Source organism: Oncorhynchus nerka, linkage group LG23, assembly GCF_034236695.1.
Source record: "Oncorhynchus nerka isolate Pitt River linkage group LG23, Oner_Uvic_2.0, whole genome shotgun sequence".
NCBI classification, from domain to species: Eukaryota; Metazoa; Chordata; class Actinopteri; order Salmoniformes; family Salmonidae; genus Oncorhynchus; species Oncorhynchus nerka.
Genome location: NC_088418.1, coordinates 44,479,826 through 44,503,380, shown reverse-complemented (window position 1 = coordinate 44,503,380; position 23,555 = coordinate 44,479,826). Strand labels below are relative to the sequence as shown.

Sequence of the window (23,555 nt, the reverse complement as noted above, 5' to 3'; positions counted from 1 at the left end):
ATCCAAAACATGGACTTGGCAATGAGGGTGAACCAGTCAGCAAATTACCCTTGGAAGGGTGGTGAGTGACATGGACTTCTACATGTAGTCACTGGAAATGTTGATTGTGAATGGGATCGAAAAGTAGGGGCTTGTTGAAATGTCTCTGGATATGTTACAGCAACATGCATGTCGGCATCTGTCTGGACATTTAAGTAGAACACAACACCTAAAACAGTGTGTGTACGCGTGTCTGACGGACAGCAGTGGCTCTGCAACAAATGACACCTTGGCTAACTGGTTTCTGCCAGAGGATGAGTGGGGTTGTGGGTCTGGGATGAACAAATGTCTAAACTCTAAAACATGATAGACAAGGGCACGTTTGTTCCTCACTGTCGTTTTTATTGTTGTTCACAACATGACGGTGTCTGCCTATCCAAGAATGGACGATGCCAGAGGTGAAAAAAAAAAAAAAAAAAAAGAATATACTATTTGCCAGAGTCCCACTCGACCTGTCACAACTCCCCTTCCCTGGCAATAGAGAACAGTAAAACTCCAGCCAACACGTTTAAAAAGGTCAAAGGTGACGCCAAATCTCCCAGCATTCCCTTCAACCATTTCCTAAATTCCTCCACAAGGCAGTGGTGGCCAATTTGTGAAGGGCATCGTGGGTTTGCTATTTATTTTTCTATATGGCACCGACAGCAAGACCATGTTAAAGTTCTAAAGACACATCCATGAAAATAAATCATTTCTCAATTTAAAAACGTACAAGTCTTTTTTTGATGCATTATGATTTGCAACCAGGCACATCCTTTGTTTTTTTTCTTTGTTTTTTCCCTTCCTTCTCTTGTTCTTTTTGAAGATGGATCCAGAACTAATCCCATTCCATTTCTTTGAGTCGGTGAATTCTCGTTCCTCCTTGGACATGCCCTCCTGCCCTGCCCCCTTTCAACCCTCATGCCACCTGTTACTGTGGCGACAGTGAGGCAGGGGGGCGGAAGGGGGGCGTCTCTTCTCACACAGCCAAAGTCGAAGGCGCGTTTCGTTTACGTGTTCACCCTGTCACTCCAATCCTTGCGATGCGTCTTGATTGGCTTTCCACAGTGCCAAGTCCCGCCCATCTGTCCAGTAGGAGATCCCTTTAGATTCTCGTCTGCTGCGGTCTTCAGCCTCTTTGCCGTCACCTCTGAATGTTCGCCAAAATATTTAACCTGAGGAAGAAAAACAAAGGCGATCTTACTGACACTACCAACGTAAATACGATCAGATGGTTTTTTTTGGAACCATCTAAAGACATGGCACCAGAGGAGTCTGTCGATCCCAGTGTGGGGGCTGTTTGGGTTGATGCTGTACCTGGTGTTCTGGCAGAGCTCTTTGGGCGTGGCTATCGGAACAATCTGGTGAACTCCCGGATAGCCCAGCACACCTGCTTACACTCCTCTGCACTGGATCGATGGACAGATTGAGAAAGAGCAACGTTATTCATTTGGTACATTTACATGTTAAAGGTTATTTCAAATGAAATTTTAAAAGAAAAGGTCATTGAACATTCAGGCTTGCCATTTAGTCAAGGTCACTTTATATTAATCTGAACTGAAATGAACCCATGTCTAGCCTGCAGTTTGTCTCACAAGACTCCTACTGTGAACAAGGTGCTCCCTCAGAAATACTATCGGATTCCTGCTTACAAGCTAAATTAAAGCAGGAAGCACCAGTGACTATATCAATAAAAGAGAGGTCAGATGAAGCAGATCCTCAGCTACAGGACTGTTTTGCTAGCACAGACTGGAATATGTTCCAGAATTCCTTTAATGGCATTGAGTAGTACACCACATCTGTCATTGGCTTCAATGACGTCGTCCTCACAGTGACCGTACACATATATACCCCAACCAGAAACCATGGATTACAGGCAGCATCCGCACTGAGCTAAAGGCTAGAGCTGCCGCATTCAAGGAGCGGGACTCTAAACTGGAAGCTTAAGAGATATCCCGCTTTGCCCTCCGACAAACCATGAAACAGGCAAAGCATCAATACAAGACTAAGATCGGGTCGTTCTGCACAGTCTCGGACACTCGTCGGATGTGGCAGGGCCTGCAAACCATTACAGACTACAAAACAGAAGCACAGCCTACCGGACGAGCTGAACTAATTGTATGCTCGCTTCGAGGCAAATAATACTGAAACATGCATGAGAGCACCAGCTGTTCCAGGAAGACTTGATTCACAAGGCCGCAGGCCCAGGCGGATTACCAGGACGTGTACTGCGAGCATGCGCTGACCATGACTGCCCGGCCAGGCAAGACTCCAACACCATCATTAAATTTACAGATGACAACAGTGGTAGGCCTGATCACTGACAACGAGACAGGCAATAGGGAGGAGGTCAGTGACCTGGCCGTGTGGTGCAAGGACGACCTCTCCTTCAACTTGATCAAGACAAAGGAGATGATTGTAGACTACAGGAAAATGAGGACCGAGCACGCCCCCATTCTCATCGACGGGGCTGCAGTGGAGCAGGTTGAGAGCTGCAAGTTCCTTGGTGTCCACATCATCAAACTAACATGGTCCAAGCACACCAAGACAGCCGTGAAGCGAGCGCAACAAAACCTACCCCCCCCCAGAAGACTGAAAAGATTTGGCATGAGTCTTCAGATCCTCAAAAGGTTCTCCAGCTGCACCATTACTGCCTGGTATGGTAACTGCTCGGCCTCCGACCACAAGGCACTACTGAGGGCAGTACATCACTGGGGCCAAGCTTCCTGCCATCCAGGACCTCTATACCAGGCGGTGTCAGAGGAAGGCCCTGAAAATTGTCAAAGACTCCGGCCACCCTTGTCATAGACTGTTCCCTCTGCTACCACACGGCAAGCGGTACCGGAGCGCCAAGTCTAGGTCCAAGATGCTTCTGAACAGCTTCTACCCACAAGCCTCCTGAACATGCCCTCCTCTCTCCACTGCCACTCTCTGTTATTATCTATGCATAGTCACTAACTCTACCTACATGTACATACTACCTCAACTAACCGGTGCCCCCAACATTGACTCTGTACCGGCACCCTCCTATATATATTGTAAAAAAAAAATGTTAAAAAAATGTGCTCCTCTTTAATTACATGTTACTTTTCTCTTATTCTTATCCATATTTCTTTTCAACTGCACTGTCGGTTAGGGGTCGTAAGTAAGCATTTCAGTGTAAGGTCTACACCCGTTGTATACGGCGCATGTGACAAATCAGATTGGATTTTAGCTGTCATCTGAAGCGCCCATTCCCTCAGACACTGCGTGGGAGGGAGGGTGGAGCGCTGGAAAACTGGGGCAGGGAAGGGACGCTTCTAGGCGAGCTTGAACTTGTGGCAGGGAATCCATGAGGTTTCCCTACTCCGGTTTCCCAGCGTTCCACTGGAGCAGCTTGTTTGAGCACGCCCAGTGACACGAGCTCTTCCCAGAGTCAGAACATCAACAGCTGACAGGGAGTCAACTACTACGCAGAGTTTCACCTGACATAACTCCTGAACCTATGAGGCTAGTTAGATCATTTCTGGAAGGAATGCACCTGATGGGTACAACTGCACCAGATGACACTTGAGAAGCATGGAAGGGGCGTGGCTGTGATATGCTCACCTGGTGACCTGCTTGTGGAAGTCTGTGAGCTGTTTGTGTGTGACGGTCACCGCCCCGCCTGACGTCTCTTTAGGAAGCCCCTTCAGCGCATTCTCCAGCCAGCGGCAGAACGTCTAGAAAACATGTCCGCAACGTTAAAAGCAATGCAATTGAAGCACTACAACACTTATCTCGTGAGTCATGCCAATGTCATTGGAAGTGTGTGTGAATATGAATTGTGGTCCCTGTTGAAAGATGTTCTCTTATCGCCATCTTGTGGTATGACAGCGAGCACCTGCTGAAGACACCAGTGTATGTGTACATTCAACTGCATATGTATTGTACAAGTACTGTCAGAACCGAAAGAGCTAAGTGTGTGTGTGTGTGTGTCAATGTACGTGTGAGAGACTCACCGGCCTGTCGAACACCATGATCTCCCAGAGCACCTCAGCCACATCGGGGAGTGTGTAAGGTGGCAGGCAGAAGCAGCATGTGTGCATGAGCTGGGTGACCAACTGCTGCCCGTGCTGCCCCATGGCCTGGCCTATTAGCTGCTTCCGCAGCTCAAAGTCATCCTCGTGCTGAAATGGGGGGGGGGGAAACATGACAATCTGACTGACTATTGTTATTCAGAGGAGACTTGATTGATCGTCAAACAGTGAATCCCCGTGTTTGATGGGACATGTTTGAGCAAGGCAAGGCACATATTTGCTCATCTTGATGACATAAGGAATCATTTGGGATACAAATATAATTTATAGATCAGGGATTCTGTGCATTCTGCAACAGAGACGTCAAACAAACGGACTTGAAATATATTGACTGTTGGGACTGACTCACGTCGTTGCTGACGCCCGTGTGGATGAGGTCTCTGACAAACTTCATGACGCTGCAGTTGGCATCCCGGTGGTCCAGTGTCGTGGCCGCGATGGCACACTGGATGATGTGGACGATGATGCCACTGCTGAGCAGGGTGATGGGACTACGCTGGACAAACCTGCAGAGAGAAGAAGCGAGAGAGAGAGAGAGAGAGATGGGAAGACAGACATGTCAGAGAGAGAGAGAATCTTCTTTATAACCCGAATGCCGTAAAACAAGAATGCCAATGTCAGGTCCCCAGCAATGGTTAGGTTTCATTCCTGCCACTCAGACGAGACCCATTGAAAGTAAGTGAACTAATTATTTTGAAGGGAGAGGAGCAACAGTTTGAACTGTGTTCCAGTTGATCATACCTGGTAGCGAGTCTGAAGAGGTCATCTACTGTGTCTGGGTGGTTACGGAGGCCGTTGGTCTGCTCCAATAGCTGGAAGGTGGGCATACAAAGAGCCTACGGGTAGAGAGAAGGGACAAAGTCAGTTCAAAACCAATAACAACCAGAGTTCCACCGCCACTCTAGTGAACTATGCCTCCCCTACCTGCAGCATGTCCAGTAGACCTTGTCTGCAGCCCTCCTCCATGCCGTACTCATCCACCAGGATGCTGCCCAGATACAGGAAGCAGGAGTGGGGATACACCTGATACACACTGACCATCTGAAACACAACATCTTCACACCTGATACACACATCTTTACACCTGGTACACACTGACCAGGGCTTGACATGAACTTTTGTGACTGAATTTGTACCGGTCCAAAAGCTCCGTCTGTGTGCGCCCCCCCCCCTCCCCCACAAAAAAAATATAACACCAAGGCCAAAAAGTTTCCTGAAAATTGTGTTATATCATGCAAGGAACCGCTTCACAAAATAACATGCATTGTAAATCCCTGGTGTTGACAATGGAAGGCTGCTGGTCTCTGATCCCATGCATTATATGTCCTACCGTTGGGCCTTGAGCATCCCCCACAAAGTAGAAATACTGCACTGATGAGCTACTGGATAAAACACGTGGTTCGTCAACCCTCCATCTGGAGAACTACTGGGGGTGCAGGATTTTGATACAACCCTGCTCAAAACACACCAGTCAGCTTATCAAGGACCTGTTGAGCAATGTGGTGTGTTCGAACAGGGAAGGAGCTAAATCCTGCACACCCAGTAGCTCTCCCAGATGAGGGTTGGCCACCCTGCAACATAACAATTACAACCAAATACTTTGTCTTTATAAAATAATTATCTTCATTCAATGAACCAGGGATTAAATGGTTATGGTGGGCGAGGTCGCCAATTTAGAAGTTAATCTATTTGTAAAGGTTAAATGATTTAGTGTTCAGGGGAGATCTTGACAGCACAGGAGTTACTTGTCCATTAGGCTATTCTAAGAATATTTGTTAGTATTGACCAGGGGAGAATCCTAGACAATTTTGAGCGAGTGAGACGGTTTTACAACTAGAGAATGCAGTATTGGTTTCATCAACTGCATGTTGGCCATTTGCCGTTATAGCGAATTGCCAGTGGAAAGTTATTTTAGGACGTCAGACATGACATTTGATGCATGCTAATAGTTAATATAGTTAACGAGCGAGATTCAAATTAAAAACATTGTGTGAGGTTTGGCTGGTTATCTAGACTGTCTTTTGCATATCATTATTTACCTGCGGCGCAAAATGTCACTCTCCGTCTCGCTCTCCCTCCCTCCCTCCCTCATCCGGAAACTGGCACACAGCTGACAGACACCATTACTTTACCAGGATTCTTGTTACTGACCAAACATTTGCTATAACTGGGCAAATAGCTCAGTAGCTATTATCAACAAGTGTTCTAACGCGGCTCGCTTTGACCTCAAAAACACACCTCGCGACTGCATGACTGAAAGACCACTTTGCCTGTCGGTGCAGGCCTACAATAATTATAGAGTTCTCCGACGTCTCTGCAGAGATTGGGAGGACAGTGAGCAAAACATGGTATCCGGAGGACAGTAATCAAATTATGATCGAAGTAACCCAATTGTTTCATAGTAATTGTTTTCACTCGTCAATTCAGACCATTTTAAATCCACTCGTCCGAATGTTTAAAAAACATTTTTTTTACTTTCCCCCGAGCAAGCAGACAAGCGTTAATGTTAAATTCCGCTGACCATCTGAAAACGCACACATTATATTAAGGACCTATACTAGAGTAAAAAATTCCAGTAAATTCCCAGAAATCTAGATTCAAGAGAGAATCATCAGAAAGCCAGGGAATCCCATCAACCCAGGAGTTTGGAAAAGTTAAAACCCTATACTGTACATTCAGCCTAACTGTCAGTCACCGGCTGCCCTGGGCTCAACAAGCACCCGGTGGCAAAGGATTTTGTATACACAAATAACAGACGCCAACCAAGATTTATCCATCTGTATATGGGGCGTATCGTGAACCAAACACAGGGACGCGCACCTGTGTGACGAGTGGCTGTAGTAGAGAGGCAGAGCCCTTGCCCACGCAGCGCACAGCAAACCGCAGGCAGCGACAACAGCGCTCCACGATGCGGTTATCAGCCTGGTGTGTGTTCAGAGTCTCTGATAGGACCGGCCAGATCTACAGAGAACCAAGGAAACACCCAATGTAGATTTAGCATGAGAAGCTGCGGGAATGACTGTACTCAATCATGGCCTCAAGTTGAAGTTAAAATCTGCAAGGGAGAGAAGCATCAGGGTAGTTGAGCGCCAGAATAGCCCCAAGTCAAATTAATGGGTTGAACAAAGCAGGTTGTATGCAATGGTAGCTTTGTCCAAACACCAAAAAAATTGCTATAAAAATCTAGAGGGTGAAAAAAAACAGACAGTTGCTTTACCTCCTGGATAACTTTCTGACATGGGTGTGTCTGTCCATTCTCTACGATGGGGTTTGTGTGTCTGGGGGGGAAAAAAAACATTAAGATGAACATTTCTGCTTAAAATATTAAACAACCAACCCAAATCATCATATCTGTATAGCGGCCATATAGCTACATAAGACATGACCTGTGCAACCAGGATATGTATATATAGTATAAATGTGTTATAAATGGGTTGAGCGTACCGGAAGATGACGGCTAGTCTGTCCAGCCAGACAGTGGGGTCAGCAGCTTTCCCATTCCTGGGGTCCTGAGAGAGAAGCTGAGGATAAGAGACAAACAAGCAAACCTGTTGGTATCACACAAAAACCCAATCCACAAAACTGTTACACTACAATTAGTGTTACACAATTCTACTAAGGTACCTCATACACACAACCAAACGGCAGAACAACACACACCTTTTTGAGGGCCATGACCTGCACAGCACACAGGTCACTCAAACACTCAGCGATCTTCTCCAGGGGCAGGCGAGCCAGGACCAGGGCTGTACCTGCAAGGTAAAACAACCAGCATTACCACGGTGACAGAGCAACACCACCGTTTAATACAAATCAACCTCAGTAGGCAATCAAACAAAAAGACAAACCGGAACGTCGAGCCACAGTCCAAAGAGAACAAATTGCCGACAGATATGGACCAGCAATTGAGAGACATTCGTAAAAACAAGAGATTGAAAGTGAGAGACAGAATAGAGAAGGAGTGGAGCAGAAAGGTTGTCGTGGTACGCTGACGATTCATGTTCGTTTAAATCTGCAATTCTCGCCGATGGGGCTGTAGTGGAGCAGGTTGAGAGCTTCAGGTTTCTTGGCGTCCACATCACAAACAAACGATCCAAAACACACCAAGACAGTTGTGAAGAGGGCACATAAAACACCTTTTACCCCTCAGGAGACTGGGAAGATTTGGCAAAAGGTTCTACAGCTGCACCAGAAAGCACTGGTTGTATCACCTGCACAACCTCCAACCACAAGGCACTACAGAGGGTACATCACTGGGGACAAGCTTCCTGCCATCCAGGATCTCTATACCAGGCGGTGTCAGAGGAAGGCCATAAAAAAATAAATTGCCAAGGGCTCCAGCCATCCTAGTCATAGACTGTTTGCTCTGCTACCGCACGGCAGGCGGTACCGGAGCTCCAAGCCTAGGTCAAAAAGGCTTCTAAACAGCTTCTAGACACCTTAACATCTAATCAAATGTCTACCCGGACTATTTGACTTTTCCCCACCCCATCTTTACACGGCTGCTACTCTATCCCTGCAGTGTCACTTTACCCCTACCTACATATTACCTCGACTAACCGGTGCCCCTGCACATTGACTCTGTACCACAACCCCCAATATATAGTCTCATTACTGTTATTTTATTGTTGCTCCTTAAATTTGTTATATTGCTATTTTTTCTTAAACTACATTGTTTGATAAGGGCTTGTAAAGTAAGCATTTCACACCCGTTGTATTCGGCGCATGTAAAAAATAAAATTTGATTCGATTTTTGATCCCTGCACAGCCTCGGGATATAGATCCTTTTTCGAAAATTTTCGAACCTCGAATTATGATAAATGCATCATATTAAAAAATGAAATGCATCTTTAACATTACTGGGTATTTTACCGATAAAATGGTCCGACAGTGAAGTGGAAATACTCTGTATTCATATCCCAAAATAAATAAATTCTCACTACAATAGAAAGTTACCCAAATTAGAGAAGATCTTGCTACCATGGAAAGGACAACACCTGTCTATTTGAGGAGAAAAAAAGTATGTATAAAAACACCCGATTAATTATTTAGTCATATCCCAGTTGACCTTTTTACTCATGGCCCTACCTACATTCAATTACTTTTTATTTTATTTTTTATTTTCATTTGGAACGGGCCTATTTGTATAAATAAATACGAATTAGGAAGGCAGAAATGACCATATATTAAAGCATTGGACCTCTCACTTTCGGCATACAAAATCTATACTTATACCCGAACTGGTTCTCTAACAGATTAGTAAGAATGGCTCACCCAGTGTTCAAGAATGACCTTTTTTTTTTATCTTCATTCAGATTACAACTTCACACTTTCGGATATTTTTAAAACAAGACATAGAAAGCTGGTTTCAATTTCGGTTTAATCCACCAGAAAAGACAGAACAAATATTTCATTGTTTTGATGTCTTCACTATTATTCTACAATGTAGAAAATAGTCAAAATAAAGAAAAACCCTTGAACGAGTAGGTGTCCAAACTTTTGACTGGTACTGTATGTAAGTGTATATATGGCAACTAGAAGTCAAAACGGGATGATCTTCAGAGATAGATGGGAGGGGTTGAGGGTAGCTGAAGGATGGGACTAAAAGACAAACAAAAGAAAGGTCATGTAAAATATATTGTGTCCGTAAAAGGTTAACACTGTGTATAAGCTGGAAGTAGAAGCCTAAGTATCGTTGTCCATTAATTTACTACAATTAGGGGAGGGGTGGTAGGGTTAGGGGAAAATATACATACAAAATAAAGTGGGGGATTGAAAAGACAGACAATTACACAGATAGATTGTGGCTTCTATCTGCAATATTAGATCTGATCTACACCTTAAGTGTGGCATAAGGTTACCTTTGAGGAGGCCTACGGCGGCTTCGGTCGTCAGGGCGAAGGAGTCGAGGGCACGGGCGATGTCCAGCAGGCCCTGGAAGTGCTGGGCCATGTGGTCCCGACACACAGAGCAGATGTTATGGATGGCCTTGGCCGCCACGGAAGCCAGGGTCTTCTCCCTCAGGCCCTTCATCAGGTAGTTCAGCACGGGGTCTGTGACATAGAGCGGGGCTAAGGTCATGCACACATCCAGAGTACGCAGCCAACAGAGGCGCACAGACAGAGGCGCACATTCGTAACACAGCAGGGACATAACAAAACAGAGTGACAGGCATTTGACACAGGAAGGAACAAGGAATTGAAAAATAACAAAGAAAAATGACAAGGAAATAGAGACGAGTTCAAAACAAGGGGCACACACACACATGAAGATGAACCTCTAAATTGATGAACTCAATCACTCAGGACCCGAGCTAAGATATTGACCGTAGCGTGACGACTGAGCCTACCTAGGAACCGCGGGTTGCGGTCAACGACCTCGCTCATCTCCCCCACCAGCTCAATGCTGGTGTAGCGCACGGCGATATGGACAGTCTCTGGCAGCAGCACCACCTGCTCTAACACCTCTGTCAGGGTGGGGTTGTTCTCACTGACAGGGGTGAAGCATTAACACGTTACACACAAACACCTTGGGGGAAGGATATACAAATCAACAAGTAGCTGTACACATTCTACACGGTGGGGGAAGCGATTTAGTCATAGCACATCATTACTCATTAACAGAACGAAGAGGACACTCACGGGTCTACACTCTTGGCGATGGCGGCCATGATGAAGAGAACAGCCTCAGTCACCTCCCAGGGAGGGTTCCCTTCTTTTAGAGTGGAGTACAACTGATAGAGCAAGAGGGAGGAAAGGAGAGAGAGAGAGAGAGGGGGGAAAAAAAGAAGGAAGTCGGTATAGTTTGTCATTTGTCTTAATAACGTCATTTGAACTTGTAATTTCCAAAAGGTTGCTACCTGGGAGAAACATTCCATGGAGCCCACAAGGAAAATGACATCCTTCACAAGATCAGACACCCTCATCCTGAACTCCCCAAAGTCATCAGTATCTTCTGGGATGCCCTCCTGTGGATCAACACAAAAATAGAGAAAAGGGAATGAATGATATAGTGCCGACAAAGTTAAATGATGTACTGAACTACTTAATGAGACGCACATGGTTATGGGATTCTACAAATCAGATATGACACCAGAAGAGTATTGGGGAGTACGGTCGGCATCACTGGAGTTGGTTAAGGACTCCTTGTCATGTGGTGGGTGGTCCTTACGTGGTCGGGGTCTAGTTGGCAGTGGCGGGCCAGGCCGTGCAGCAGTCTCTGGATATAGGGTCTGAAGATGCCGTGGAGGGCAGGGTCGTTGGTCTTATACAGGTTCTCTCCCAGACGATACCAGAAGTTAAAGGAGATCTCCACGACCTGAGATGAACCAGAAGAGAACTTGAAATCCACCCAAAGCAACAGAGTGTGTGTGCGCTTGTGTGTGTGTGTGTGTGTACCTCATATTGAGGGTGTCCTGCACAGATGAGCAGTAGCTCAAGCGTCCGCAGGTCTCCCATGCCCTGGCCTGGACTCCTGACTGTCGTCTCCAGAAACGTCTCACACAACTCAGTGAAGATCCTACAGTAATTCAACACTCTGAGAACAAAAGGAGAAGAGACTTGTGGATAAAAGTGATCACTCTTTTCTTCCACACAGAGGACAGCAGAGAAGAGACAGAAGAGCTCAACATCAAGAGCAATGGAGAGGAGGGATAGATTTGGCGCAGGAAGGGGTGTGGTGATTGGATAGCTGATCTTGGTGTACGTATGAAAAGGAGAGTAGCGCGTTCGTACTTGTCGAGGTCCTCCGTGCCACGGCCATGTGGTAGGCTGTCTCCAGCGTGAGGACGCCCTGGAAGAGCTGCTGGGCCAGGGGCATGTGCGTGTCCACGTTCTCGATGGCGTACAGCGCTGAACACACACAGTCGGACGCGGCCTCGTGCAGGTTAGTGGACGTCTCATCTCTCTGCTGCCAAACAAACAGACAAAAAAAAAAGAGAGAGAACAGTCCATCAAAGAGATGTTCCGGCTGAAAAACATAAACCATATGCACTGTGCATACAAGCATTCTAAACCAGCATAAATTATTCCCCCCCAATCCCCCCATGGTTGTTGCATAAATAAGGGTTAGGAACAAATACCGCTAGTGTTTTCAATAGACTTTGGGAGTATCCTAAAAGTTGTTTGTTTTCGGGAGTGTGTCACTAGCACTGTTAATTTGTGATTCCAAAATGTGATGAGAGAGAGAGAGCGAGAGAAAGCCAGACAAACAGGGAGAGAAAGAAAGAGACCGAGACACAGACATACCAGCACTTGGAAAAGGACCATGAGGAGCTGGTTGTTAGCCATAAAGTTGCTGTCCAGGACTCCCAGGTTGAACCAGCTGCCCAGACAGCGGAAAACCTTGATCAGCATTTTCTCATTGCTGCCAGACTTCTCCACACACGTCATCTGTAGACAGAGTGACAACACACACACGCGCTAACACAGACCCTTATCAAAACCGCAAAGCCAAATGCACAAGAAAGTTCACCCAACAAAACAGTCACGACAGGTGTAATCAATATTGACTCCAGGCAAATTGTTGATTGATGTAACCCTCAACAGAAACAGTATAGTTCTGTTTGTTTTAGGAGGACAACTCCTACATTCTTACACTTAATCCTCACAAACATCTACAGGCAATCTTGGACATTCTGCAGAGAAAGATATACTACAAAGTGAGCGGTTCAGTTTGTCCCTCTTAAGGTAGTAGTTGAATAGCTTTGTGATAATGAGGCTGTACACCCCAGGGTTTTAAATTGAGATGATGAACCCATGGGAGGTCTGCTTATCCAGTAAGGGGGAGTGGTGGCGGGTGCTCTAGTTTAGACCAGCTTAATCAGGAGGGTAAAATAGGCTAGTATGTGAGAGTGTTGGCAAGAGAAAGAGGAATGGATAGAACTCTCACCAGTAGGGTGACCACAGTACTGGAGTAATAGGCCAGGTCCTCGATGATCTCTGTCCTGCGATTGGCTCCGATGCGTAGGGAGCGGCTGTGGACCTCCTCGGGGAGCACTGTAAGGATCTCTATCAGAAACGTCATGGAGCTGACGTCATTGCTATACCTGAGGAAAAAGAGAGAGACGATGAGAGAAAGAGGGGCAAGGAGAGTGGGAGGAGAGACGGCAGCAGTCGGTTATGAGCATGAAGGAGATGTATTTTAAGCTTAATGTCACCTCAAACATACCACCTCATCAACTGTTTTCAATAGAATTAAACTTTATGGAACTCCCTACAGCGGTCTAATATCCCGTAAATCTTGCATTCTGTTATCCACAGCTGTGATCCGAGATGGGTGGTTGAGCGCTAATGGGAGGGGTCTTACTTTTCAATGAGGGTGTGGACACAGCCCTTCCAGGAGGCCATCTGTAGTGCGAGGTCTGCAATGGCCAGAGCGAGCTGAGAGAGGGAGGAGAGAAATGAGACAAGCAACCAGGAAGAACTTGCAAGGATTAGAGTATCTTAATGCCACGTAATCTTGTACTTGTTCAATTGTACCACAGCTACTCCTCTGTAGTGGTACATTGGGGTAAATGCTAGATTTCTATTGTGCATTGCTATGCCTTTTGGGACATTTAGATGGGCAGTGGGACATTCCCTGGGAGCATTCTAGGAGCATAAAGTCTGCAGACAGAAATCCAAGTCATCCTGGAGTTTCAGTGGTCACTGTGACAGGGTGGACAATAATTGGATGGGAAGGGCGTTACCCCAAGTTACATCAACGGGCGAGGCGGCCATTACCTGGGTGACGATGATGGGGGAGAGGTCTTTGAGGCTCTGTATGTGCGAGAGCAGGGAGTCTCGGAGGGCGATATGGGTCTCTGGGGGAAGCTCAAAGAACGACATCTGGATCTTCATCTTCATGGTCTGGGCGGCAAAGTAACAAGATTCCACATCCTGTTTCAGCTGGAGGAGCTGGTCTGCCAACTCCCAAGCGTACATCTGCGGGGAGGGGAGACGGGGAGAAAAGTTAGCTCCACCAACTTTATTCAGACAGTACTATCTGATACACTTGTGTGTATCAGGTAGTTGTGAAATTGTTAGGTTATATTACTTGTTAGATATTATTGCATGGTCAAGCATTTCGCTACACTCACATTAACATCTGCTAACCATGTGTATGTGACAAATGAATATGATTTGAAGGTTACCGAAACAAGTCAAAAAACAGGATACTGGTATACCCGCCAGTTTTACACACACCGGCCTACACAGCTAAATGGTCTGTAAAGGATACCCAGGAACAATCAACTGACTAAACAGGGTGGAAAGGACACACATTGCTGCTTGTAGGACTTGTAATAAAATAGTTATAACATTCCTTTCTGTAATAACTGCTACAGTGGCAAATATGAAAATCAAATCTTATTCCAAAATAAAACAAACCCCCACCTCATTGTTTGTTTACCCCCATCATTGTTTGTTTAACCCCCCCCATCATTGTTTGTTTAACCCCCCCATCCCCCCCATCATTGTTTGTTTAACCCCCCCCATCATTGTTTGTTTAACCCCCACCTCATCATTGTTTGTTTAACCCCCACCCATCATTGTTTGTTTAACCCCCACCCATAATTGTTTGTTTAACCCCCCACACACACACTTGTCATCCCAGGACAGTCCCGTAATTTCAGGCCCATTTCAAGTGTCCCGACATTTCTTTCTACAAAAAAGGTATTTTTGTCAGCAAGACACATTGTCAAAAAAGTGTCACAACAAAAAGTCCCTGTTCATCCACTCCATTAGCCTAGGCTATGACCCCCTAAACAGACACGATCCACACTGAAAAATACACAAAACAGTTTGACAAAGAGCATATTTTCATCAGAATAATTAAGCATAGGCCTACTCACAAAACATATGTAATGGCTGTAATTCAACACCATGCAGTGTTCAATGTGGAATTGTTCATCCGTTCAGAAAATTACAAAGAACAGGCAGAATAAACTAAATCGAACATCTGTATATCAAAATGACAGATTTTGGTTTGTAACCCCGAAAAAAAAAAAGGCATTTCAACTAGCCACATTGAGCCCAGTTTCAAATGATCACTGAGAATAACTGTTGCAGACTTGAGATGCGCGTCACTTCTGTTATGTTACATCATGATTTTTTTACTATAAAATAAGCGTAGACTGTGATAAGGTCTCGAGAAATAAGCATTGTCTGCTAAATTAACAAAGCAAGGCTATGCAATTGCACAGCCATAGGCTTCTACAAGAAAGTGCCACTGCTGAGGTTACTGCCTTTTTGAAGACTGTTCCACAATATAATATAAATCAGTTGATATTAAGGTTTCGTTAACTTGCTATAAATTGACAATATATATATACACGGGGCAAATTAGCAATTAGGATTTGTTATCTGTAATGTTATGATAAATTAGGCATTGTTGAGCAATGTCGGCATAGGCCTACAGGAAAAATGTGAACATTGTATTTATTGCATTTTTAAAAAATGAATATTTTTCCCCATTCAAGAACTCCCCAAACAATAACGCGAGTACTCGAACAGTCAAAATCCTAGTAAATGGCTCACTATGCTTACTTGCTCAATTCTGCGTCCCTACAGACACAAAAATATGTCTAAACTCTAATCATGCAAAGACCCAAAGGGAGTAGGCCTATTTACAAATACAGTAGGCCAAATCGGATACCCTTCCTATGAGTTCACCATCAGGTGTCTTTAGCTAGCTGCCTTCATAGAGCTCTTGTTGCCTTAACCAACAGTTGGTCAGCTGTTAGATATTCTGGAGTATGGTATAAGGACTGTAAAGTATAACCTGGTCAAATGTGTATGAGAATTTATATTGCAAAGTTTAACAGCCAAGCCCCTTCCCCATTTGTCCCCAGTGTCCAGTATGTCCTGGCAGCCAGGGTAAAAAAGCTGCTGACAGCACAGACCACATACAGTGCTCATCACTCAGATGGCTCCTGCTCTCCCAAATTAGACCGTTCAGATCCCCAAGTGCCAGCAAACTCAGGAAGTTGCTGGTGTCACAGTCTAACGGGTTTAAAAACGTGTTCAGCAACATTGCATTTTTTTCTTAGAGAATCAATATTTGACTTTGTGAGGCCTTTCTGTGGGAACTGGATGACAGTGGGGGGGAAATTGCGTTTTTGAATCCAGTTACTCTCAATGCAACCTGCTGGCAGGTCATTGTTATATAAATTATCACAGTAATAAATTAAAGTTGGTCGGAATACGTAGCAGCAACATGTAGGTGGGCCGTATTTCAATCACCGATTGTCCGATGACAGACAATGATTGCATTTCCTGCAGGAGCCGAGGCAGTAACCAATGAATATGCGGAAACCAGACCGATGGCAGCGCCATGGGAGGAAGAAAAAAAACAAACAGATGCGGAAATAATAAAGACGGCTAACGTTAACCAGCGGCACTACCATTTACCCAACAGTATCAACACAAATGGAAGTTGTTAGTGTAACTAGCCAAGTTAACGTTCGCTGACTGACTCAAAGCAAAAGCCTCCATGGCAATATCGTTAACCCGCTAATTTAGCTAACGTTATCTAGCGAGACAACACGCCCCTCCACTTAGCAATTTAGCCATATGTGGCTAGAACTGCAAGTTTGCTTGCAAGTATTGGACGCTATCATGGTAGCCACCCTCGCCTCGCGCTCTTCCTGTGCTTTGACCGGATAACGGCGCTGTCATTAGCGCGAGCTACATATTCTGTAAAAGACAGCTACTGTAGTTGGCTAGGGTTAACTAAACAACTAGCTAGCAAAAACTGGATGTTAACTAGTTATCTGCTGTGTGTGGCTAACTAGCTAGCATTTTCTAACACTATGGATCGTTTGACTACACGCGAGAAAAAGCTGGCTACTGTTTGCCTTCATTATCTTCGTTGCACCGAGAAATCCCCATAGATTTATCCCCGTTTCCATTTGACAGTTACTAGCAGGCTAGCAGTAGAAAGGGGAACTGTGTGGCTAATGCTAACTAGTTGGTAATCTAACAAACTAGCTTGACTAAGCTAACTAGCTAATGCTATGCAATGTGTTGCTAGCTAGCGTGTGAATCTATGCTCATTCATTCGCTGTTGGGTTAGCATACACAAATCAAATGGTTTTATATCACCACGGTATTACGCATTCTGATGCAATGTTTTGTTTTCGGCCTCACACGACCTGCCTAGCAATGTCTTGTTCTAGGCCCATTCCAAGTCCCCCCCCTCCCCTCCCCATTTCTCAAGTTTACTTACCGATCTCTGTAGCTCCCCCAGCCACACAGAGGCTCGCTCTTTGCCGGCGGGGTCCGGATCATGATAAAGAGCCTGAACAGCTTGATACACAAGTGCGACTGTCGGTTTCTCCATAGCGCTATGCTACGTTCCGGGTTACAGTTTAGGGTAAATGCGAAGGCGCTACAAGTTCCACAGTTTATGTTCAGACGGGGTAATATTTATTCGTTAGTTGTGCTCGCTGTTCCGACCGCCATCTCAATCGCACACAGGTTCCCCGTGTGTGTCACCGACAAACGCCCCCGTCTAGAAATACAGTTACAGGAACTAAAAGCTATACTTCACATATTCGGGGGACACAATGGGTCTCTTTTACTGTTATTGTAAAACAAGTAGTAAAAACGAGAAACACCATATCAATGTAATTGAATTCATAGTTCATAGTTACAATGTATAACTATGTAGCTAGGCGGTATGTATATTTATTTTGTAAGAGAACCCCAATATACACTGAAAGACCACTAGATGTCAGCAAAGCGCATGATTTACAATAGTTGTTCTCAAACTGGGGTACATGTAGTAAAAATACCTATTAATCTGTGCTAGGAGTACCTACCTGGTCTATCCACAGGAGGTGTTTGGGAATATGCATGATGACATTTGCTTAACTATCAGATGGACATGAGGGGGTACTTCAGTTCAGACTGAGTGAAATGTGGTTATAGTAACCAAAAAAAGGTTGAAAACTACTTACAGCAATGAACCAGATACATCAAATCTAATGTTATTGGTCACATACACATGGTGAGCAGATGTTAATGCGAGTGTAGAAAAATGCTTGTGCTTCTAGTTCCAACAGTGCAGTAATATCTAACAAGTAATCTAACAATTCCCCAACAACTGCCTAATACACACAAATCTAAAGGGGTGAATGAGAATATGTACATATAAGTATATGGATGAGCGATGGCCGAGCGGCATAGGCAAGGTGCAGTAGATGGTATAAAATACAGTATATACATGTGGTATGAGTAATGTAAGATATGTAAACATTATTAAAGTGGCATTGTTAAAAGTGACTAGTAATCCATTTATTAAAGTGTCCAGTGATTGTGTCTCAATGTAGGCAGTAGCCTCTCTGAGTTAGTGATTGCTGTTTAGCAGTCTGGTGGCCTTGAGATAGAAGCTGTTTCTCAATCTCTCGGTCACAGCTTTGATGCACCTGTTCTGACCTCGCCTTCTGGATGATAGTGGGGTGAACAGGCAGTGGCTTGGGTGGTTGTTGTCCTTGATGATCTTTTGGCCTTCCTGTGACATCGGGTACTGTAGGTGTCATGGAGGGCAGGTAGTTTGCCCCCGGTGATGCGTTGTGCAGACCACACCTCCCTCTGGTTGGCCTTGTGGTTGAGGGCGGTGCAGTTACCGTACCAGGATGTGATACAGCCCGACAGGATGCTCTCGATTGTGCATCTGTAAAAGTTTGTCAGGATTTTGGATGACAAGCCAAATTTCTTCAGCCTCCTGAGGTTGAAGAGGCGCTGTTGAGCCTAATTCACCACACTGTCTGTGTTGGTGGACCATTTCAGTTTGTCTGTGATGTGTACACCCAGGAACTTAAAACTTTTCCATCTTCTCCACTGCTGTCCCTTCGATGTGGATAGGGGGGTGCTCCCTCTGCTGTTTCCTGAAGTCCACCATCATCTCCTTTGTTTTGCTGACGTTGAGTGAGAGGTTGTTTTCCTGACACCACACTCCGAGTGCCCTCACCTCCTCCCTGTAGGCTGTCTCGTTGTTGTTGGTGATCAAGCCCACTACTGTTGTGTCGTCTGCAAACTTGATGATTGAGTTGGAGGCGTGCATGGCCACGCAGTCGTGGGTGAACAGGGAGTACAGGAGAGGGCTGAGCACACACCCCTGTGGGGCCCCAGTGTTGAGGGTCAGCAAAGTGGAGATGTTGTTTCCTACCTTCACCACCTGGGGGCGTTCCGTCAGGAAGTCCAGGACCCAGTTGCACAGAGAGGGGTTGAGACCCAGGCCCTCCAGCTTGATGATGAGCTTGGAGGGTACTATGTTGTTGAATGCTGAGCTGTAGTCAATGAACAGCATTCTTACATGGGTATTATTTTTTGTCCAGATGGGATAATGCAGTGTGCAGTGCGATGGCAATTCCGTCATCTGTGGACCTGTTGGGGCGGTCTGCAAACTGAAGTGGGTCTAGGGTGGCCCGTAAGGTGGTGGTGATATGATCCTTGTCTAGCCTCTCAAAGCACTTCATGATGACAGAAGTGAGTGCTACGGGGCTGTAGTCATTTAGTTAAGTCATCTTTGCCTTCTTGGGTACAGGACCAATGCTAGCCATCTTGAAGCATATGGGGACAACAGACTGGGATAGGGAGTGATTAAATATGTCCATAAACACACCAGCCAGCTGGTCTGCACATGCTCTGAGGCCGCGGCTAGGGATGCCGTCTGGGCCAGTAGCCTTATGAGGGTTAACACATTTAAATGTGGCTCATTACAGATTTGCTTCCTCCAAGTAGTTGTCAATAGTTGCACTGCAGGAGAGTAACCTGATGCAAAGGAAACATTCCTGGTCAAGTCACATGGTTAGAAAAACACCTGGCACTATAGGCATGCTTCATGGGTGTAAGTACACTACATGACCAACAGTATGTTGACACCTGCTCATCGAACATTTCATTCCAAAATCAAGGCCATTAATATGGAGATGGTCTTCCCTTTGCTCCTTTAACAGCCTTAACTCTTCTGGTAAGTCGTTCTACTTTATGTTGGAACATGTGGGGACTTGCTTCCATTCAGCCACAAGAGCATTAGTGGGGTTGGGCACGGCTGTTGGGTGACTAGGCCTGGCTCGCACTTTAGTGTCCCAATTCATCCCAGAGGTGTTCGATAGGGTTGAGGTGCAGGCCAGTCAAGTTCTCGACAATCCATTTATGTATGGACCTTGCTTTATACACGGGGTGAATTGTCATGCTGAAACAGGAAAGGGCCTTCCTGATGAGGGAATTTAGATGTTTAAGGTAATGACTAAACTATTCCACCCTGAAACGTAATTCTAAGATTATGTAACAGATATAATGAATTAGAATGATAAACTTAAGTCCAATAAGGTTTGGTCAGACAAGTAGAAATGTGTGTGTGTGACTAAGAAAACACAGAAAACAATTAAACTATTCATGACCTGACCTGGTTAGAACTCTGAGAAACTTACGGCAGGAAAGGGAGTCCCATCAAGGTCCCTCTAATCTCGGGGGGATGGAACTGCCAGCTTTGTAGTGATAAACGAGTGGTGAGAACTATGGGGAAGGATACATCCCACCTACTGTTTGTGTATCTGTGTGTGTGTTCCCCCTACTGTTTGTGTATCTGTGTGTGTGTTCCCCCTACTGTTTGTGTATCTGTGTGTATGTTCCCCCTACTGTTTGTGTATCTGTGTGTGTGTAATCCCCCTACTGTTTGTGTATCTGTGTGTGTAATCCCCCTACTGTTTGTGTAGCTGTGTGTGTGTAATCCCCCTACTGTTTGTGTATCTGTGTGTGTGTTCCCCCTACTGTTTGTGTATCTGTGTGTGTGTAATCCCCCTACTGTTTGTGTATCTGTGTGTGTAATCCCCCTACTGTTTGTGTATCTGTGTGTGTGTAATCCCCCTACTGTTTGTGTATCTGTGTGTGTGTAATCCCCCTACTGTTTGTGTATCTGTGTGTGTGTTCCCCCTACTGTTTGTGTATCTGTGTGTGTAATCCCCCTACTGTTTGTGTATCTGTGTGTGTAATCCCCCTACTGTTTGTGTATCTGTGTGTGTAATCCCCCAACTGTTTGTGTATCTGTGTGTGTGTAATCCCCCTACTGTTTGTGTATCTGTGTGTGTGTAATCCCCCTACTGTTTGTGTATCTGTGTGTGTGTTCCCCCTACTGTTTGTGTATCTGTGTGTGTGTAATCCCCCTACTGTTTGTGTATCTGTGTGTGTGTAATCCCCCTACTGTTTGTGTATCTCTGTGTGTGTAATCCCCCTACTGTTTGTGTATCTGTGTGTGTGTTCCCCCTACTGTTTGTGTATCTGTGTGTGTGTAATCCCCCTACTGTTTGTGTATCTGTGTGTGTGTAATCCCCCTACTGTTTGTGTATCTGTGTGTGTGTAATCCCCCTACTGTTTGTGTATCTGTGTGTGTGTAATCCCCCTACTGTTTGTGTATCTCTGTGTGTGTAATCCCCCTACTGTTTGTGTATCTGTGTGTGTGTTCTCCCTACTGTTTGTGTATCTGTGTGTGTGTAATCCCCCTACTGTTTGTGTATCTGTGTGTGTGTTCCCCCTACTGTTTGTGTATCTGTGTGTGTGTAATCCTCCTACTGTTTGTGTATCTGTGTGTGTGTTCCCCCTACTGTTTGTGTATCTGTGTGTGTGTAATCCCCCTACTGTTTGTGTATCTGTGTGTGTAATCCCCCTACTGTTTGTGTATCTGTGTGTGTGTAATCCCCCTACTGTTTGTGTATCTGTGTGTGTGTTCCCCCTACTGTTTGTGTATCTGTGTGTGTGTAATCCCCCTACTGTTTGTGTATCTGTGTGTGTAATCCCCCTACTGTTTGTGTATCTGTGTGTGTAATCCCCCAACTGTTTGTGTATCTGTGTGTGTGTAATCCCCCAACTGTTTGTGTATCTGTGTGTGTAATCCCCCAACTGTTTGTGTATCTGTGTGTGTGTAATCCCCCTACTGTTTGTGTATCTGTGTGTGTGTTCCCCCTACTGTTTGTGTATCTGTGTGTGTGTAATCCCCCTACTGTTTGTGTATCTGTGTGTGTAATCCCCCTACTGTTTGTGTATCTGTGTGTGTAATCCCCCTACTGTTTGTGTATCTGTGTGTGTAATCCCCCTACTGTTTGTGTATCTGTGTGTGTAATCCCCCTACTGTTTGTGTATCTGTGTGTGTAATCCCCCTACTGTTTGTGTATCTGTGTGTGTGTTCCCCTACTGTTTGTGTATCTGTGTGTGTGTAATCCCCTACTGTTTGTGTATCTGTGTGTAATCCCCCTACTGTTTGTGTATCTGTGTGTGTAATCCCCCTACTGTTTGTGTATCTGTGTGTGTAATCCCCCTACTGTTTGTGTATCTGTGTGTGTAATCCCCCTACTGTTTGTGTATCTGTGTGTGTGTTCCCCCTACTGTTTGTGTATCTGTGTGTGTGTAATCCCCCTACTGTTTGTGTATCTGTGTGTGTAATCCCCCAACTGTTTGTGTATCTGTGTGTGTAATCCCCCAACTGTTTGTGTATCTGTGTGTGTAATCCCCCTACTGTTTGTGTATCTGTGTGTGTAATCCCCCTACTGTTTGTGTATCTGTGTGTGTAATCCCCCAACTGTTTGTGTGTCGGTATGTGTGTAGTAGTAGATAGGGGGAAGGAGAGTTATAAAATTACATGTCTTTGCATTTTTTTAAACTTTAGAAAGTTCTCGTGAATAAAGGACCATACCTTTTTGCATAAACTGAGTCTTTGCATAATAATGATTAAACCCAGGGTCTTACAAACCTCGGGAATTGGTCAAAGCTTAATTGATTGTTAGTTATTATCATTGGGATTGAAAATTCTCGTGACAGCTTGGTCCATTCGAGCCGGATCTCAATACCTGCTTCTGTCGGTCCAGGGAGACACCGAAACCGTGCACGGGCGGATGAAATATTCGTAGTTTAAAGACCTGGCCCCTTTCTGAGGGTTCTTTACAGGCCGGTGGCGAACTGGTATGCGACAGAAACGGTGACGAGATCCAACCAACATTGAAACCTCAGCTGCAATAATAAGGTCAGTCCTCTTTATTCACGGATACAGGGGATAATATCTGTATGATTGCATTAAAGGATTTTAATGTACTCTGGGTGTTAGACGCTGAAATATCCAAAGGGGTTTATGTCTGGTGACCTGTCTTTAGAATTTTGTGTGGAGAAAAATGTTTTAAAGGGAACCAAGTATTCTGTGCAAATGGAAGGCAGGAATTGGATATAGATCCAAATTGAACGTAAGAGTTCTGGGAGGGGGGTCCGTAATTACCCTAGGCATCTGTGGCCACTGCCGATTTAAACTAGCTAATATTGAGATCTAAAAGGAAACCTGGTCAAAATATATATTAGGCTGCGAACGTAAGAGTTCTGGCGAACGTAAGAGTTCTGGCGAACGTAAGAGTTCTGGTGGGGATAGTCGAGATCTACCGGAGGGGCGCAAAAGAGGTCTGATTATTCCATGAAAGGAAGTCCCGTCAAGGTCCCTCTAATCTCGGGGGGATGG

The 23,555-nt window shown here is 45.2% G+C and overlaps 1 protein-coding gene across 1 annotated transcript; it reads right to left on the bottom strand.

The window, feature by feature from the left end:
- Positions 1–360: 360 nt before the first annotated feature.
- LOC115106894 (transportin-3-like) lies at positions 361–17,552 on the bottom strand. The gene is given in 24 exon segments (XM_029630087.2): positions 361–1,193; positions 1,336–1,427; positions 3,607–3,719; positions 3,999–4,166; positions 4,426–4,582; positions 4,818–4,912; positions 5,001–5,117; positions 6,897–7,037; positions 7,294–7,354; positions 7,521–7,597; positions 7,737–7,828; positions 9,938–10,129; positions 10,426–10,565; positions 10,718–10,809; positions 10,936–11,043; positions 11,247–11,393; positions 11,474–11,612; positions 11,810–11,825; positions 11,828–11,984; positions 12,323–12,466; positions 12,966–13,122; positions 13,383–13,456; positions 13,799–13,999; positions 17,283–17,552. Coding segments are annotated over 23 exon segments (2,763 nt in total). The 5' UTR covers positions 17,397–17,552; the 3' UTR covers positions 361–1,193; positions 1,336–1,366.
- Between the last annotated feature and the right edge of the window lie 6,003 nt (positions 17,553–23,555).